This window comes from Panicum virgatum, chromosome 1N (assembly GCF_016808335.1).
Source record: "Panicum virgatum strain AP13 chromosome 1N, P.virgatum_v5, whole genome shotgun sequence".
In the NCBI taxonomy this organism is placed as follows: Eukaryota; Viridiplantae; Streptophyta; class Magnoliopsida; order Poales; family Poaceae; genus Panicum; species Panicum virgatum.
Genome location: NC_053145.1, coordinates 23330604 through 23351050, shown reverse-complemented (window position 1 = coordinate 23351050; position 20447 = coordinate 23330604). Strand labels below are relative to the sequence as shown.

The 20447-nt window shown below is 44.1% G+C and overlaps 1 protein-coding gene and 1 long non-coding RNA gene across 4 annotated transcripts; one reads left to right on the top strand and one right to left on the bottom strand.

Moving 5' to 3' along the window:
* Window positions 1–3858: 3858 nt before the first annotated feature.
* LOC120655523 lies at window positions 3859–8451 on the bottom strand. Of its 3 annotated transcripts, none has more exons than XR_005667566.1 (3): window positions 5290–8451; window positions 5066–5141; window positions 3859–4218 (listed from the first exon to the last, which is right to left on the bottom strand). It is a non-coding gene; the product is annotated as an uncharacterized LOC120655523 (long non-coding RNA). The 3 variants fall into 3 exon arrangements; XR_005667565.1 differs by having other exon boundaries at window positions 5066–7425; window positions 7841–8451; XR_005667564.1 differs by having other exon boundaries at window positions 5066–8446.
* Window positions 8452–14072: 5621 nt separating this feature from the next.
* Window positions 14073–18629, top strand: LOC120655521 (putative F-box/LRR-repeat protein 23). The gene is made up of 2 exons (XM_039933372.1): window positions 14073–14532; window positions 17630–18629. Exons 1-2 carry the CDS (start codon window positions 14114–14116, stop codon window positions 18273–18275), a joined length of 1065 nt encoding a protein of 354 aa, XP_039789306.1. The 5' UTR covers window positions 14073–14113; the 3' UTR covers window positions 18276–18629.
* Window positions 18630–20447: the final 1818 nt, after the last annotated feature.

The window sequence follows — 20447 nt, the reverse complement described above, 5'->3', positions numbered from 1 at the left end:
ACGCCATTGGATAACAGATCTGTGGGACAAAAGACCAACCGAAACTAAGGTTTCTAGGTCAGATTCGGAGCACTTACTTGTGTTCCATCCTTCTTCATGGGTCGGCTCCACAGCTGCGCCCTTGCCCTTGCTCGATTTCTTGGGAGCCTATCGGAAATTAACAGGGCGCTTCACGCGCATACACTGTCTAAACCCTGAGAGGAGTTGGCAGGCAAGGGAAAGCAGAGAAGTTTAGATCTAGGGGCTTGAAGGCAAGAACAGATCTAAGCAGTAAAAGTGAATGGCGGCCGATGGGGTAAAACCTAGTTACCGTTTCATTTTATAATAGCAGTGGCAACATGGTAAAAACACTTAGTAGGCCAACAGTCTGTTGCCAATCGTGGAAAAAAACAGGATTCTCTGAGACATTTCCTTTTTCTAAGATTACATTTTGAAAAAAGAAAACACTTACATCCCTGGTCAACTACTCGACTCTTCTTTCCTCGACTGGGATTACATTCCAGAACAAGAAAAAGAACTCGACACATTACAACTACTCGATATTACGAATCGAGTACTTCTTCCTAACTAGCTTTACAACGACTCAGGTCTGCACGCACACTTCTTGGCTTCCTGAGCAAAGCCTGCTGCAGCTATATCAGCCCGAGGCCGTGACAAAGTACAAACTTGTTATTCCCATGAAAGGGAATAATGATACTCGTATTCTGGGAGAAAAGTTTTAAGAGTTTGGAGGCGGATTACAGTAATCACCTCGCAAGTGCTCTTGTAGCATCTTGCGGAGAAATTTCTCCTTCTCCCTGAATATGTTGTGACAAGATTAGATCTCCTTACCAGAGATGTTTGCTCCTGGGCATCCAGAAACAGGCAACCCCAAGGATGTGACCCAACAAGACTCAACCAGTCCACAAAGAACCTGCCTCATTGGAATATGCAAGGACATGATGTCCAAAATAGATCCAATGAGAGCATGGGAGTGGCAGGATGAGGTAGTAGGGACTTCTCTTGTCACTCGGAAGTTCTCTTCTAGCATCTTTTGCTGGAAAGGACTACACAAGCTTCAGGAGGGCGAGAGCAAGAACACCAAAGGTAAGCCATGGCTTCTAAACATTGGTGCTTCTGGCAAAGGCCTCTCTCCCACCTTTTATAGCCACAATGGACCTTACTGGAGGACAACACGTGGCGCTACAGGGCAGCATTCACGGATGCATTCAAGAACGCAATAATGCAGATTCTCCATACAGTAAAGTCCCACGTGAGCATGTAGTAAAGAGCCGTACATCCCGGTTTTATTTCTAAAGTTATTTCGGGTGCAATCAGTGTGGCGTATCCAATCGAATCATTTTTCTGGGATTATTTAACCAAAAAAGAGGTCTTTTCGGATACCAGATCTGATGAATCCTGCAAATATTCTGAAGAATAAAATTTGATGCCACGTCTTAAATCCTTAATTCCAAACCTTTGCTTGGGGGCTACCCGCAGTTTAAGGGATTTTGATTTAAGGCTCGAGGCTGTGGGATATGTGCATCAGAGATTTATTTTTCAATTTTTTTGGAAAATAATGAAGGAAAAGGACTGAAGAGACCCTCAGCCTGATTCTGCGATTCAACCTAAGGCTCGGGGGCTACTCCATATGGAGCGCGAGTACTTCGCGCACCAATATGATCAAGATTTCAGGGTCTGAGCACCTCACAGCCTCGAAGCAACTAGAAGTACTTGGAGGACTACTCAACGTATCTGAAGGAAGGCCCAGGAGCAACCAGAAGGATGTTCTGACTACTTGAAGTACTCAAAGACGCCTGGCCAAGTACTCGACGCCTGCAGGACTCGGCTATGAAGAGCTCGAGGGCTTGTCAGACCCTGGGCAGCGGGACTGCTTATAGGCATAGAATGTTCTAGAGTAAGGGATAGCTCATGGATGTACCTTACCTCTTTTGTAACTATCCGAATAAGCGTAGAACTAGCTGCAGTACAAAGAAAACTACCCGATTGTGTTGTAGTAGGACTCCAACTGTACTCGGCTAGGACTTTCCATGTAACCCTGTCCCCCCCGGATATATAAGGGCGGGCAGGGACCCCCTCCAAACAATCAACACCTAAGGCAATACAAACAACCACACAGGACGTAGGGTATTACGCAAACTCGCGGCCCGAACTTATCTAAATCTTTGTGTTTCTTGTACCATCGAGTTCCAGAGCAGTCGATCCCTACCTACAAACCTTACTGCTAAGGGTATCCCTGAGCAGGCTTGGCGGTAAACACCGACAGTATTGTACTTAACATTAATCATGACATCGTTCCTCAAGTAATAGGCAAAACTCTAGCAGGGGTAAGCCATGATAAAGAAGATAAATCAGGGTAATGTGACACGATCACACATCCAACACCCAAGGAAGAAAGAGAGAAAAGAATAAAATAACAAAAGAACGAACTAAACTATCCCATGTTAAGTTAGTTGGAGCTTAGGCTAGGTTATGTGTCCTAGTGTATCTATTCAAAGCAAAGGTTATGTTAGAACATGGTTAAGGTTGCAGACACTAGGAAAAAGGGATAAAGGGGAGAAGGTCCCGCTCTGGAGAACATCCAGTCTCGTTACCTCTTTATGTACCTCCTACACCAAACCCGAACGTCGGGGACTTCGCTAAACGCAACAACTGTTGTTACGCCAGACGGACATGGCTGTCACCTCGTGCTGTCTAGCCCTTTCACACCATGGAGCACGGGAATATCCACTGGATCTCGCATACCTGAGCACCACACTCGTGTATGAGGTCACTACTCTAATGCCCCCAGGGCTCCCACCCTCCGGATGGTCAAGCAAAGCACTAGACCAAGCCCGAAAGCACAACGAACCATTATGCAACCCCCGAACATCTGGCCTAACCATACTCATCACACAACTCATGATAAACATAAGCATGGATTGATAAACTATCAAGATAGCATAACAACCATAAACAAACTCTAGATTATAAATAGAGTACTGACAGAAAGAATACAAAGCCATACCGAGAGTCGAGGATCACTCAACGACTCCGAGGACGACTTGATTCGCTAAAGAGAAACTAGCCTAGCTGCACTACTTTAAACAAAGAGCAAGAGAGAGACTTGAGAGAGAGAGAGGGTGTGAAATGGTGTGTGTGTGTGTGTGTGTTGTGAGGGGTGAGAGGCAGCCCTATTTATATTAGTGGAGGTTGGTTTCCCGCCATCTGCACATATGGAAGGTGATCAGGAGGAGTAGGAGGCACACCACGTCAAAGTGCACCTGGACGGGATGCCGTCCAGGTGGGCCGACCCCTAGGGTCGGCCGGCCCCACACGTCAGCCAGTCATCCTTATCTTCTTCTGATACGCTGACTTGTGGCCCCTGATCTTATCCACAGGGTGCATTTGTCTTGGCCCGCCCGTTTTCTCTGATTTGTGGGCCCTCCTTGTGAGTGACATCGATTGCGATCTTCTGTGTAGTTGCGTGGCGTCTTCGTCGTGTTTTTCTCTTATTTCGCTCTTGCTCATCTGAAATCATACAAACTCCAAAATAACTGTGGAACACTATGTCAGAATACCATATTAGTGACGGATGAAGACCCATATTAGTGATGGCTAAAATGCGCGTCACTAAATTTACGTCACTGATGTGGTTTACGTCACTGATGTGAACCACATCGGTGACATGCAAACACCCGTCACTAATAACACACAAAGGTGACAGCTGTAGAATTTGCGCATCACTAATAACACACAAAGGTGACGGTTGTAGAGTTCGCACGTCACCAATAACACATAAAGGTGACGGCTGTAGAGTACCAATAACACATAAAGGTGACAGCTATTGATACACACATCACTAATAACAAAGAAAGGTGACGGCTTTAGAAATTACGTGTTACTAATAAGAAGATATCAGTGACGCAGCTGTACCAACAAGCGTTACCAATGTTGAATTAAGAAAACAAAAAAAATATGCAGGCGTCCATTGCCCATCATTTGCATTCCATCATACAAAACTAACATACACTTTGACCGTTCAAAAGAAGGCTTTACAGAGCATCTCTATACACTTTGAATCAAAGTACAGTGCCAAATAACAGCTAGCAATTTCTTGCAAGCTTGTTGGTGTCTCTTGATTTCACCAATTTGTACTCACTCTTGTAGCTTCACGTCCATAGCAGTTGTGCCATTTCTTCTCCTTCAAATTCTTGGCACATATTTAATTGTTGAAATCTGTGAAGCATATATCATATATTATTAGATCCTTAAATTGGACAATATTATGAATATTAAGTAACAGACCTCTCATACAAAAAAAAAAAAAACAAGACAAGCAGAATAGTAGGATTTGCTCTTAGAAAAACCATGTTCTGATGGCATGAAACTTGAATTTGATAACATTTCACCGATTACAGGTAACCTGTTATGTCAAAAATAGCTCACTGTACACAGTACAATTAGATTCTAGCATGATTCCTATGCACTGCAAAAGAGTTTTAAATCAATGCAGTTATCTTCTTATCTTGTAAATTATGCATATTTTGTATAGCTTGGGTACTGTGCTGCTACATGAGGATACGATAGAAATCTGAGTTGTTATGCTTTCATTACTGAAGTTTTCAGGGTAAGCAATTGAGCATACAATAAACAATTTTTAGGACTTGCATTGAGATGTAGGAACTGAAATTGTTGGATGCCGATTCTAGTATCACTATGGAAAGAACATGCTTAAAACTAATGGAACATAAGCGTGTGAGCATTGCTAGGGTAATTTGAACCATCAGTTGTACAATTACTTGTGAAAGCTGGCTTTTAGACTTGCCAAAAATGTTTCAAATCCTTTGACTGTTGTAATATTCAATGAGTAGCTCTGCAGCAGAAAAGGTAAGTCAGTTTTCTTTTATAAGCAGGAGGAATATGTGGTACTGTTACGCCATCCAATACATCCTCAACAACGCAATGGATAATTCAGAAGCTGCATATGCTAGGTCATAGTTGTTTACCTCCAACACAACAGCAGGGTTTATTGAAGCAGGAAAAGGATAACTAAAAAATACTGATCCTGGACATAGTTGCTTACCTCCAACACAACATCAGGATTTATTCAGAAAGCGTCTGTACAGCAGCATCTGTTTTGGTCATTCCAACCTACAAAACTTAGGAATTGAATACAAGTCAGTCTGATTTGGATTATTTTGCAGAGCAGTGAACATAAGTACTTCAAAATAAAAATATTCTTGTCTGAATGTATCAAAAAAAAGAATGTATAGAGCATTGCTATCCACATGAACCAATAAACAACACCTGATAACAGCTAGCACTACCAACATACATTCCAGCTTGCCTGTCTTGCTTGCAATCATTTCACCAATTTTTATGGCTCTTGCATCTTCACTTCTAAGCCTGAAAACCATTATGAGATCAGAAGGAAGCATCTTCACCAATTTTTCATAGATTCCCAACTATTGACCCCTTATCCTAGTTCTAAAAAGTTCACAAACTAATGATGGTTTTTAAGGATCCCTAGCTTTCCTTGAAATATAAATTCTGCAGATCCAAATATAAATTCTGCAGATCCACACTACCCTTAGGATTAGTAGTCAAGTCAGATTACAGCAGCAGGATGACAACATCTGGGTTACTAGATTTACTAGGCAACACTACTTGGCGCATGCTCGAAGCAAAGGATAAAGAAAGGCTACCTGATCAAAATCTCTCCCATGTTCCCAGAGAATTGCCCATCAATGTACTCTGTGTTAGCAAGCCGCAGGCAGTAGAAAGAGGTAGTAATTAATTTTGCATGTCAGTTGATATCCAATAGACATTTAGCTTACAAGACAGTTAAATTTAGGCCTGTTCATGGATGGGTTCACACAGTTCTCACAGATTTTTCTACCCACCCACGAATGGACCTGATAGATGGGTCTGGATTGGGTGGATTATATGGGTTTCGCGGATCCACATCTAAGCAGAACTGATTACTCACGCAGCACCGCCACATCGCCAAGGCTTCCGTGGGCGCTCCTCAGGCACCCGCGTCCCTATGCAGAGTTCATTTTCTACCTCCTTCTGTCCCTCATCGTTGTCTAGTTTGATGTCAAATTCAATGGTTTTTGAGCATTCTTCAGATTTTACAGTAAGAGCAAGTCACATGAGCTTGCATAAGATTATATTTCTAAAAGAACGAGAACTAGCTGACTTAGCATATCGAATCATGAAGCCATTCTACAAGAAGAAGAGCATCGAAGGAGCCAGCAGCTTGCTGCCCTTGCTCCCATGGCGTGAGACCTCCCGTCAATTGTACTGCCTGAGCTGTTGTGCTGCTTCAGGCCAGACGTTGCCCCGTCCGCAAAGATTCTTTCGGTCAGCTACGCTCGACCATGTTGGCTCCGCTCCTAGCTCCCAAAGCATGTTGGATCCATTTTAGGTTTTAATTTGACAGGAACACTCGAGAGCAAGTTCAGGAGAAAAGAGAACAAGCTAGAGACGAAGAGTATATGGGCACTTTCGTTTTGAGTTTGGACCCATGGGTCAGATGGATCTGACCCGTCATCCATCCAATCCATGTAAGAAATATTGTCACGGTTTGGGTGGTTCTGGATTGGGTGGATTGGGTGGTTTTGACGATCCGTGCACAGGCCTAGTCAAATTATTCTGCAACTACAAGGCTAGTAATTGAGCTTAGCAGCTTACATCCTGCTTATAGCTCATTGGAATCAATGCTTTTCATCTGATGTTAGATCACAATCAATTTCTTTAACTGAATAGCAAAGCAATAATCAACTGTGTATATGCACAGACAAATGCAGATGCACCTTTGGACTGAACTAGCAGAAGCAAACGCAAATGTGATAAAAAAAACACCATGGTACTGACACAGGAGATATGACTGTCCTGATTTTTTGAGAGGTTAAAAGACTATTATGAAACCAATAAATCAAGATTGGTGATAACTGATAAGGATTACAGATGAGACCCAATGCATAAGCAGACACTATTATGAAATCAAGCAACCAAATAATTTGATCTGCACGCTGAAACAGATCATGCATTCTTAATAAAAAGGAAATACAGTTGATAATTTGGAATATAATATGGATAGATTACGGCCAATGAACAACTACGATTCTGAATCAAAAAGACATTCAGTTTGTAATTATCAACCTAATAAGGATAGGTTCTGAATAAAAAAGACAGTGACTGATGAACCATTTTTAGGCCGTGCATTACACTCAAGCAGGTTGAATTTATTTTTAAATAGGATACATGATGAATTTCATATACCTGCAGTGTGCCCCAGCCCATCAACCATATTTGAACAGGAAGGCAGTGACATTGCAGGAATCATCCAAACTGAATGACTTCTATTTTTCTGGGGACTGAACATAGATTATCATTGAATAAATATTGCAGAGTTTTCTGGAATGACAATTCACAAAGCTGCAATGCAAAAACTGTTGTAAGTATAGACCTAATGATGACCTAAGACTTATAGAATTTGAACACAAATGATTTTAACCTTAGCTTTAATGGAGACTTGCTTAACAGCTTGTGAAAACTGCTAGCAAGGTTTATTTCTCTTTAGTTTAAGGATGGTATGAAAGCATCAATAGTAGCAGTAAAAACTGTGTATCAACCAGAGTTCCCAAGTAGTATTAGCGGGTTTTAATTACTATAAGGAACAGAAACAAAATACTCCGAAGGGCATAAACAAGCTTTGAATCCCTTGATCTGGCGGATTTGCAACTTCTTTGATGAAGTCAAAGCGAAGGTAGATTGCGAAACACCCTACAGACCTGCTAATCGGGGGATTCGAGCGAGGGAGATGGGAGGCTGGGATCGATGGATCTCTTACCCGCTCGGCCAGGGCCAGGCCGGCAACTCTACGGTAGCCAGAGCAGCCGAGCCTGCGTCTGCGCCGTCATGGACGCGATTGAACTAGACAACTCCATGGTTGCTCCCTCCCCCCTCTCTGACTCCCTTGATCTGGCGGAGTCAGCTGATAAGGATGGGCAGGGTGCCCCGCCGCCGCGATTCGAAGCAAGGCGGCGGCGACCACGGCCTGGGCTCTTGCTGCTGGGCGGCTGGGCGCGGATCTGTGGGCGCCTGGGCACGGGTTCGGTGAGGGAGGACCGGATGAGGGAGGAGGGTGGCGGGACGGCCGTACCCGGCCTCCGGGGGGAGCTCGCCGTCGCAGGCGCAGGCCATCCCGGGGTACCGCTGTGAGATGCTCGACCTCATCCGCGGCCTCCCCAAGTCCGCCTAGATCTCGCTTCGCGACATCGTCGAGCACCCGGCATCCTCCTCGCCACCCTCGCGGCGGCCCCCTCCTACGCGGCGGAGTTGGTGGCCACCACCTCCAGCGACAGCATTGGTGGCGCGGCATCATCGGAGTCTGCCATGGGGAGCGAAGGGATTAGGGTTGCGGGGCCTTGGGGGATATTCTAGTTAGCGCGCGCGCCAGAGGCCAACTAGCAAACGTTCTCCCACAGACTCGAAAATTTCCATTTTTGAATTCCGTGTCATTCTCTTTCCACCGCAGTCGGTGCCAGCGCTAGATTAGACAGCGGCTGATTTCCCTTTTCAGGAAAATTTTTCTTCTCCATAATTTTCTACTTTTAAAAAGTTATTACTATAATTTTTTAGATAATTATTGATGAAACTTTTTGAGCATAACTTTAAATGATATTTTTTTAGCACAACTTTTACGGCACTTATAACTTTTACGTATAACTTTTTCCAACCAACTTTTTATAGAATATTTTTTTAAGACGACACATATAAATTTTATGCATAACTTTTTTCAACCTCCTTACTATGATAACTTCGAACCTAACTTCTACCAAACTTCTCACACAACTTTGATTCATAAGTTCGTGATACAACTTATCAAGATAATTTTTTGGCATATTTTGTTCGAAATATTTGTTTAAAGAATATCTTTAAAACAAAATATAAAGAAGATAAACAAAAAATATTGAAAAAAGAAAAAGAGAAGAGAATACTAGGCAGTTCGAATACATAGAGTATACGTGGCTGAGGTCTATTATGTATGCACGACAAGCATACTCCGTGGAGTATATATAACTCACGTTGTTGTCGCATTGCTCGCCGCGAAATTAGTTAACAAAAGCTGATTAACATCCAGCGATAGGATTGGATGAGAAATAGAAAATGGTCAGCGGCCGCACCCACGTGAAACGAGTTGGCGTGGTCGGAAATCGAGCGCCAGCACGCTCGCTGACGCTCGCGCGCAATTGGATTCTCGGCGAGGGAGGAGCGAGGGTGCACGGAGAGGTCGAGGGAGGGGGAGGGAGGCGGCGGGGGTTTGTTTTTGGGCTGGGGGAAAGGCCGTTGTGGCCCAGGCCCAGGTTGCCGATCAATTATCTTTTTTCAGCACTAGATGACATACCGTGTGACATATTGGTGACGTGTAACTAATTACATGTCACCATTATATGGCATCATTAGTGACGTGTGTTATGGTTGCTCGTCACCACTAACTAATTAGTGACGTGCGTAAATGTTGCCCGTCACTAATATGTGCGTACCACAAGTGGTACTGTTATGGTATTGGTGACGTTTGCAATATAAATCCGTCACTAATCTTAAATTAGTGATGAGCGAAATTTTCGCGTCACCAATATGAGTGTCTCCTTTTAATGTTTTTGACGTAGTGGAACTAGATTAGTGAAACATAAATGTGAGTAAGGTGTATAGTTTTTCTTTATTATTGAGTCTAGTTGACGGTCAGAAATAGTACTTAACGAACAGTGAGACAAGCATGAGATTGGGGATGACGAGGAGAGATGAGAGAGAGAGAACGTCAAGTAGATAATAGAAATTAGAGAGACCTTTCTGTAAATTTTTGTCAGCGTAGTACTATATAACATGTCATGTCGGTTGTAGATGTTCATATGACACGTTTGGAATCTGTGATGAACCTCTTAACTCAATTTAGGATCCAAATATGTGGTTTGAGAATCTAGAACCTAACTATGCATTGCTACAAGTTTGGAAATCTAGATGCATTTTACTCATAAATAAATTTAGAACCTAGAGAACCCTTGGCGTGGCGTTGCCCGCCTACAGGAGTGAACCACAGTGGTATACTTGCAAGTATGTTCTTGTCTCCTAAAGAAGTTAGTCGTGGTATTTTTTTTTGGTAAAGTTGAGCGTTAGTTTATTATGATGTTTGGAATATGTCAATAGTTAGAAATCGCGTGTCTGGAACATATAATCATTTTGTTCGGCTGGCTGTGGCTGATAGCTGGTGCTAATTTATTGGGAGAGAAAAGTACTGCTGGCTTGTGGCTAATGCTGATTTGATGTGAGACAAAAGCATTGCTAGCTGGCTGACTGACAAGCCAGCTGAGCAGAGCGAGATATGATGACTATAAAGGCTATGATCTTGTACCATCTTTTCAAGGAGGACATGTAAAAGGTTGTGTAAAGAACATTTATTAGAGAACAATTCATTTCTAGGATGGAAAAAGAATAAACAATAGGTTTGTAGCAGCAATCCTCAATTTATGTCGATAACCGATTGAAATGCATTGTTCTCTTATGGGAATGGTCGGAATTGGACTTTCTGGCCACTATGATTCGTTTGTAGCATCAACCAGGACGGAAAGACTACTCAAGCAAAATTTGACCACTGAAGATAAAAGTTTGATCAAAGTAGTGAACCAACTAATAATCCATAAAACTGAAATGTCTGGGTATTTCACCTTGCAGTTTTCCATCAAGGAACATACTAATCCAACATGTTCAGATGACTGGCATAGTATCATTATCAGAGCACCATATCAAGATGATTTCCAGTGAAAATAGGAATGCGACCCAGTTGGGAAAACTTTATAGCTGATCCCACCCACAAAACTTCATTGCTGATCTCTTGGTTTGTGTTTTAATTATAAGCCTTCGTTTTTTTTTTGAACTGTATTAGAAGCCATCGTTCAACTGATAAACTCTGCTACACAGAGTTGGTGACAATCTGTTTCATTTTTGTTACTAAGAGAAAGTCCCTGCAGGGAATGCAAAACAAATAGGCGAAATTTCCATGAGGATTTCAAAAGCAACAAGATAATTGACATGTATTCCTTCATCATAAGTACAACTCTAGAGTAGAAAAGACAAGTGCATGTTAGATAGCCACATGTAAACAAAACATCGTCTTAAGTATGAATAGAATTAAGATACACACCGTGATAGTCCCTAAAAAATATACACACAGTGATTGTAACTGACAAAAGCGTATAGCTCATAATTCATGAATTTTTTAAATAATGGAAGAAGCTTACATGGACTTTATTCCTTGTTTTACACTACAGACCTGCAAGGCTGATTGGAGTGCCAAGTGCATAGTGGGGGAACTGTCGTCGCCAACACCAAACACAGACCTCCGATCTCATGCCACCTATATCACCTATACTAAGAATACAAAAAACTGTTTAAATATATCATCTGTGCTTGTCAGATTAAAATGGAAAGAGGTGGAATGAGCTCCCCAGTGGAGAAGGAAGAAGCCCCAAGATTTCCTGCTTCAAGGGGTGGCTTCCTTTTGAGCCCTTCTTCAATTCTTCTCCTAGCTGATCATAGATTGTGCGTTGAGATGTATGACACAACATTGTTCAACAGATTTACAACAATTGGATGGAAACAAATCTAGCACTTCTGTGCTGTACTACCAGAAAAATGCAGATCACGTAGTGAAATATAAAATTCGACTGTGCAGATAATCAATACCTCAAATCGATAAGCTTAGGGTTGAAAGAAAGCCTAATTTTAAGCATGGAACAATTTGTCCTGCTCCTAGCTGATATTACTTTCTTATGACAATCATATGAGAAAGTTTAATTTTTTACAGAATCAGTGGCATGAGTTTCATGGAATTGTTGAACTACTTCCTAATTGTTGATTTTTTTTTTTGACAAGGAGAAAGAGTTGAGGATTTTGTGGAGTCAATTTAAAATCATGTCACCAAGCGTTGCATGTAGCAAGATGTCACCAAGAGTTACTCTATGTCACCAATTGATATGAAGGAAGATGAGAGCCAAATGTGAGGGGGAAATCGAAAGGAAACCACTACATGCAGCATAGAGTAACTCACTTGAGATGCTCCAAGAGTGCCCACAACTGTTGCAGCCACATATGCTAATATAGGTGTTAGCTACTTCTTATATATGCCATCAGATAATCCACGCTTCTGGATAAGCAGCGGGAGTATTGGCCAGACATTCAATCGAATATTTGCAGGGCACGACTGCAAAGACGATGTCGGCCTTCTGCACCGTGCTGGCCGCGTTCGTCGGTGGCGTATCTTGCGTGCGCGTGTCAGCAGCATTAACGGTCCTGCCCTCCCCTCGCTTCTTCCGGCCCGCCCATGGTGGCTTCAGGCGCTCGTGTCGCCATTGCGTGCAGCATCTGAGCATTTGGAAGGCTCGGGGAGTCGCCCATCAAGCTCTGCCTGGCGTCTGGCCGGCAACTCCAACCGCCGGTCGCTTACCGCCTTACCTCATGCCGCGCTTGTCCTATAGGAAGGCTGCGTGGCCCTCCACAAAGAGTGAGACGAGGTGGAGCTAGGCGCTAGTGAAGCAGTGGGGAAAAGCCCCTCTCGGACCTCCATGGCCGTGGCTATGCCACGAGCGGAGGCAGGCGCCGACGACCGATGGGTGGAGATTGGCCGAGACGGCCGAATCGAGCCATTCATCGGCCCACCACCAACAGTCGAACTAAGCGATCGGCAGTTGGATTGCAATAGGAGGAAACGTGAAGGGTTGACCGATTGAACGGCCTGATGAAGGCTCAATCCCTGATCGTGTTTCCGTCCGAATTTTGTCGAAATCTCGGCATGTGAGACGAAGATCTTGTAGGGACCGCTAGTTTACGGTCAACCGTACGGAGGAGTTCCGTACGGTCGATTTTCCGACCGTTCGATTTTTTTTCTATTTTAGTAAATTTTTTGTGGTTTTCTGATTTCAAGAAAAAAAAATTTAAGAAAAAAAAGAGAAAATTTTGACGAGAAAAATTTTAGAAAAAAAATTAAGATGGAAAATCAAAGAAAAAAATTGGAGAGCAGAAAATTTTTTGAAAAAAAAATTAGGAAACAGGGAACCTTCAAGAGAAAAAAATCGGAAAAAAATTGTACGAACAAATTAAAAAATTTTCAACATAAAAAATTTTACATAAAAAAATTAAAAAATCTCACGAAACAAATTTTACATTCAGAAATGGACCACCAAATCGCCAGCGCGCTGCCGCCTGGCACCACCCCAAATCCGCCGGGACCTCCATGGCGAGGAGAGAGGAGAGGAGAGGAGAGAGGTGCCGACGCCGCTGCCCTCCTCGCCCGCGCCTTCGCGGGCCCGCACCGCCATGGGATGTAGCCGAGGAAGAGAGGAGGTTGCAGATCCCGCACGGCTCCACCTCCTCGCCGCGCGGGCCTCCTCCTCCACGGCGAGCTCGAGGAGGCGGCCATGGAGGATCTCGTCGCCATCCTCCACCGCGAGCTCGCTGGCCAGAGCTCGATTCGGCGCCGCCGAGGAGGGCTCACCGTGCCATGCGCGAGCAGGGAGGAGTAGGCGTGGGGCGCCGCGATGTGGAGAGGAGATAGGGAGGCCGCCGCCGGCCGGGCTGCTCCGCCGAGCCGAGGCCCCGAGGTCGGAGAGAGAGGAGAGGAATACGGTGGAGAGCGAGAGAGACGGAGCGAGCGAGACGGAAACGGAAGCGTCGGGAAATATCTAGGAGGTGCCGGTGGGGAAAAAAAAGAAGGAAGGGGGAGTGAAGGGGGAAGGGGAGGGATCTGGTGGGCGGATGGACCGGGGTGACGGGGTGGGGGCGGACGGACCAGGGTGACCGTAAGTTTGGAAACTTACGGTCACCTGCAGATTCATCATCGCGAGATCTTGTAAACCTGCCGAGACGTATAGAATAGAATGCACACGATTGTCTAGCAGCAGCAGCAGTGGCACATCCAATTCGTTCGTTGGAGATCGGATGGACGAAAAACAAGAGATGCCGTGGCTCAATCTACGCTCAAACATTTCACCGCTTTTAGGTCTTTAGAGATTTCCGATAAATTCGTGAAGGACGGTTTCCGTGGTTCTTGAGTGGAGTGGAGGGGTGAATGCGAAACACGCCGGCGCCACCGTCCCAGTGTCCCACCGCCCCTCTTCCAGCCGTTCCCCAAACCCTAACTCGGATGTCCTCGCTGCCGCCGCCGGCTTCATCCATGGCTGTGGCAGAGGTCGAGGCCCGTGACTGGGCAGAGATGCCGTCGGACGCGCTCGCTGCCGTGTTCGGGAAGCTGGACGTGGCCGAGATCCTGACGGGAGCCGGGCTGGTGTGCCGCGCGTGGCGCCGGCTCGCCGCCACGGACCCCACGCTGTGGCGCCGTGTGGACATGTGCCACCAGGGGGACCTCCTGGAGGCTGAGGAGGTGGAGGCCATGGCGCGCGCCGCCGTCGACCGTGCCGCGGGCACCATGGAGGCGTTCTGGGCCGACACCTTCGTCACCGACGACCTCCTCCGATACATCTCTCAGAGGTAGGGGGCAGCTTTACCTCCTCCTTTTGCTTTTTTTTTGTTAAATGATGGATGATGACACCTGTTTTAGGCAATCGGTGGTTCTCACTGTGAATTGCATGCTTACCACAATCTAGACGGATTATCTTATCTACCTACAGTTTGACTATTCGGTCTCCATGCTTTGGTGGGAGAATGTTGGTCTCCCTTAACTGCTTATAAGTTGTTCGTGTAGTTTCTGTTATGTAGAATCAAATGGCATGCTGTGAGTAGGAATATCACTCAAATATCGAAACAAGGGATCTGGGATTATCTTTTTCATTTGCAGAATAAAACGGTACAAATCTGGTAGTAATGATGTATTTCTCTGATAATCTTGTTTGGGGGCAAGACCAAATCTTAAATGCAGTAGCCAAATAAAATTGAACGAAAAAACAGTTCGTAAAAGAATGCCTTGTAGTTTGTACATGTGGTTTTAGTCTCTACTCTCTAGTACCTGGATTTTTTCTCTATTGACATTGACTCGTTGCTTAAAACAAACTGTCAAACTGTGAGTCAATCACAAGCAAATCCTTTGGGCACAGCCTAGGTGAAGAGCAGAATTTCCAAGACTAGACATGATCACATGATGCAATAATCATGTTCTATTGGTTGAATATTAGAATTGGTTATCTTCAACATGGAAACTTCTAACTTTCAGAAATTGTCTCAAAGGAAGAAGTTTCTTCACTAAACTGGTGGGGACCATGGTTTCTATCAAAAACTTTTCTGTTGAGTTCGAAATGTCAGGCATTGTTCCTGGAAGACTGGCCTATTAAAATCGATGAGCTGCTTGGTTACAACAACAACAACAACAACATATTATGATTACCTCACTGTGCATGTTAAGTCCAAACTTCTCAAATCCTGACCCTCCTTGGATCATTGTAAAAAATAATGCTTGATCATTCTGATTGTCATTGTTTTCTAACTGTATATGTTATATAATGGTAGAAACTTCTATTCATTTGTTGAGAAAATGGAAGGTTGATTCTAGAACTTAGTTGATTGCTGTGTAATTAAATGGCATCTATACTCTTTTTTTTTTATTATCGGTGTTTCTCCTAGTTGCTGTTTCATGTTGTTTCTACTAAAGGATGGTAGAGCAAGCTTAGGCAGGCAAGTATTGTGTGGTCAGGTGCTAGGTTCACCTTTTTGTGTAATAGTTCTACCAGGTTTTTTATTATGCAGCCCTCACTCTGGTCCAAGGTGAGGTGCTGTCCTCTGTAATTGGACCACCCCTTTTCCTCTTAATACAAAGATGCCAGCTCTTGTGCGTGTTCGAGAAAAAAAAAGGTTGGTAGGCTAACTCCACATTTGACATATTGAGCTCTTTTTATTTACAAGTAGTTCCTCCATACTTCTGCTCATCAATGGGGACTGCATAAATCTTGGATCACTCCATGGGATATGTAGCTGTATCCATGTCATAGTTTCAGCTTTATATTGTGTGCTATTCTAAAAGCGTGAAAATAGAAGTGTCCTCTGAATCCTAACACCACTAGCTGGTGAACTTCATTGCAGTTTACTCTTATGTCTTTATCACGAATGGCAAACTATCTTCTTGTCACAGACTTCGCTGACCATTTTCAAGTAACTCTGTTTCACGAATCTTTGAGTTAGTCTATTATTCCATTGTCTCTGATTTTGGAATAATGGAATATCTCGAAGCTTGTCAGCATGCAGATCTATCACCCCTATTTTTCAGTTTCTTAAGAATCATTCAGAGAATTTTCAAATTAACTGGAGTATTTAAGGAAGAAAATTATGTTGTGCATGCTAACAATTCTGTTCAATATTGAATGTTGGGCTCACAAATTTCGTTACGCCATGCAGCCTGATATTTGTCTATAACCATTTATTAGAACTAAAATCAGCTTATAATTATCAAAGAAAATCATGTAGTCTTACTGCCTAGCCTAATTTGTATTATGATACTTGTCATGCCCGCGAGGAAGTGACTAGCTAGATACGGTAGGTGTGGGAACTCGCTGGCCTCTCCTTGGCTGGTTTGTTGCTTATACAGGAGTTGCTGTTGTATCAGTAAGGAGATAAAGCACAGAGAACAGGTATGAGGCCTAGATTGATTTGTAGTAGCCTTAATGAAGTCGCAATCTGCTTATATAGCCTGGCCTGGTAGAAACCTACTCAAGACAATTTTTGAGGTCGGTACTCAACTCTGACATTGTAATCTGAACAAACTCGTCTATCGAAGTTGATCGTAAACCTTCTTTACCACAGATTTCTGTTTTCTTCTTTGATGATTATTGCCCGACCATGACAGTATTCATCTGTGGTTATTTTCTTTCTCGTAGTCAAAATTAGTCTTGCGTTGTTGCATTAGTATAATTATCCAGTTGTTTATAGATGGACAAATTAGTGAAAATTGATATTTTATTTGTTTTTCGTAGAGTGTTTTCTGTATGAAACTGTTTGCCTCAAGTTCCACAAATTCAACCAGCTCGTATCATTTGTTTGTACTGCTACATCGAGTATATTTGCTGGATCTGGTACAATGTTTGGTTTACAACAGTTAACAAGTTCAGCAATTTTGAATTCTCATTTATCCTTAGATAATGCTTTGTCCCTACTAGAGGTGTGGTTCATTATCCTTGTGTTGTTCCAATCCTTTGGCAAGATGTCGTATGTAGATTGTTTGCATATTGTCAGCTCAGGCAGTAGTGAACTACTATTTTTTTAGAATGTTATTGAATCCTCCTGATTAGGTTTGCACACAACGTTTTAAAGGCGACAAGGCGACCCAAGGCAAGCTGGGTACGCCTGGACGCCTAGGCGGCGCCTGGCGACAAGGCGTGGCTGTTGCCCAAGGCGAGCTGGGTCCGCCTGGACGCCTAGGCGACACCTTTAGAACTATATTTGCACATGATTTTTGGTATATGATTGATTTAAGAAAGGCATTAGTTTACTTCAGCATGTTTTTTTAACCCTTTCAGCAATTTGTGAAGTTCGAGTTTTTATTCTGCCTGTTATGATCTTAGGAAGCAACTTGGATCTGACACCTGACTATTTTGATTGACAAACAAGAAGCTCATCCAGATCTACCCATTTCTGCGTGCAGGGCCCCCTCATTGAAGAGCCTCCAGCTCAGCTTGTGCCATCATGTCTCTAATGAAGGTTTTGCAGAGGCAATTAGTTCTTTACCTCAGCTCGAGGAGCTTGATGTTACATTTTGCTCATTGCATGGCAACGTGTGTGATACTATTGGCAGAGCCTGCCCACACCTTAAACGCTTCAGTTTGAATGAACGCTGGTCTATTGTTCAAAGTGAGTTTGCATCTTATGAGGGCATGGATGATGACACCGAAGCATTAGGAATTGCTAGCACCATGCCTGGGCTCCAAGAACTACAGTTGATTGGTAACAACCTGACCAATGATGGACTCATGGCAATTCTTGATCATTGCTTGCACCTTGAATCCCTTGACATACGTCAGTGCTACAACATCCAAATGGATGATGTGATGAAATCGAAATGTGCAAGGATACGAGATCTGAAGCTTCCTCATGACTCCATCTCCGACTTCAAGTACCGCGCTTACATTGTCAGCAGCATAGCCAACTCTGGCTCCGATTTTGAGGTTGATATGTATGATGATCTGCTGGATGTGGTAACTGAAGATGATGAAGCTGATTTTGATGATATAGATGATTTTGATGATGCGGGCTCAGCTGGAGGTATGTATGATGATGAATTTGATATCTGAAAGAAATTCGTCAGACTGGCTTTTTGGTTTCCCATGTGAAATGCTATGAGCTGGAATGGTTTAGCATTCCCTTGTCTTGAGATTCTGATAAGCTGGAATGGTTTAGCATTCCCTTGTCTTGAGATTCTGATAGCGAGGTTGTAATAAACAGTGCGGTACCGTTATTTGTGTCATGCCATCTCTTGATGGCTAGGCTTGTACCTGTAGCCACCCCCCCCCCCCCCCAAGAAACAAAAAGGTGGCATCTGTGTTTTTTTACGGAATATCTGTATTATGTTGTAATTTGTGCTTTGAATTGGGACTGTGACAAATGAAATCCTTGCAGATGAAGCAACTAAAATTCTCGCCGATCAAGGTTCTTGATGTTTTGGCCTCTTCTGATTATATTAGGGTCATGCCTGTGCGTTGCTATGAGCAACAAAAAAAAACAACCAATGCAATACATAAATACTAAGAACATGTGCTATATAAATTCATATTTTCATGTTGTTATGACCAGTATTAAAGGAAAGGTTTCTGTGTTCATGCAAGAAAAATGAACTTTGTTTAGACGCAGCGGATAATCTCGTTACCAAATTTGATTCACATATGTAGCAAGCATCAGATGGCTGAGTTATGCACCAATCACGTGACAAAGTTTCCCATGAACTTTAGTCAATCACAAAACTGTTGGGGGAGCCACCTTCGGGTGACAATCAAAGGTGCGGCACCTGAGAGTCCAGATCCCGAGGTCAGGATGATCATGCGAAGGTCGCGGAGCGAAGCCCGCAAGCGAAGCACCGACGATGCGAACGGCAGGACTTGTCACAAGGCAAGTCGGACGAAGATAGGACGGCGAAGGACCGCGAACGAAGGTGTACTTCGGAGGAGGTGTACTTCAGAGGAGGCCCAACCCGAAGGGCGAGGGATGAAGGAACCCGCGGAGAGGCCCACTTGCTAGTCCAGCTATAACTCACTACCGGTGTCTTTTGTGTAATGTTACTTTAGTGCCCACGATATATTCCAGAAATGTAGCCGTTAGGGGGTACTACGGAGAATTCACGCTGGCGGGTAGTTGAGGGTTATAAATACCCATGTAACTACGTGTGATGGGACATTGAATATAGAGATTTATTGCTCCTGCTTTGATTTTCGTGCCATTGCCTTGGTCGTTGTTTCCCTTTGAGGCTTCGCCCTCGTTGATCTGAGCTGTTGTGATACTCCTTCGCTCCAAAAGGTACCCTACACCAACAGATTTGGCGCCCACCCGTGGTTCGTTCCAACACGACCACATGGCAGCGAAGAAGAAGACCAACACCGGCACCTCGATAGAGGCCCCCGCTTCGGCGGAGGCTCGGGCTTCGGCGGACAACACCCTCGTCACAACAACGAACGGCCCCGGCACCAACAACCGCGAAGACAACAGCGAAGACACCTCGGTCGACGACCTCGCCGATCGGGAGTTCGAGGTCGAGCTCCTCGACATGGGCATCACCAGCGAAGACATCCAGGCCATGCGAAGAACCGACGCGCATCTCACAGAACGTTTGCGCCATGCACTGCAGGCAGCAACCCAGGCTAGCCCATCGGCCGCAGCAGTCATGACAAGATCGAAGGGAAAGGAACAGGAACTCATCGCACAAGAGGTGGAAGAGCAACTCAATAGGCTCAAGGAGGAAGAGATTCGCTGCAAGGCCATGCGGCAAGCCATCAGCGAGCGCTTGGCGATGCCAGAAGATCAAACCACTCGCCCAGAACCAGCGCCTGTGCTGCACGCACCTCAGCCTGTAAGGCTTCGTCCAAGACCCATCATCATCATCGAGGAAGAGCTGTACTCCGACGAAGAAGAAGGCGAGTACATAGTTGTAGCAGCACCGTCCAAATTAAACCGGCTTAAATGCACTAACCATCATCTTAATACTTAATCAAGTTACTGTGCACTTAAAACGGTGTAATCTGACAGGCTGTCGGGTAAAATCCCGATTAAACTACTGTACTCCAGGATCACAATTGCACTTAGACCCGTACGAAGACGAGCACAGGTGTTACCAGCATACAGAAATCGTCAAATTAATTTACAACACCAGGTTTTACATAAAAGTCTTAAATACAAACAACAGAGTTCAAACGCACAGCGGAAGTTTAAAACTGAGTTCGAAATACAATACGATAACCACGACGACGATACTAGGT

Coding starts and splice junctions, on each gene's coding strand:
- LOC120655521 (XM_039933372.1), top strand. CDS start 14,114: ATGCGAAACACGCCGGCGCCACCGTCCCAGTGTCCCACCGCCCCTCTT. Junction 14,533..17,629: donor CTCCGATACATCTCTCAGAG/GTAGGGGGCAGC, acceptor TTCTGCGTGCAG/GGCCCCCTCATTGAAGAGCC.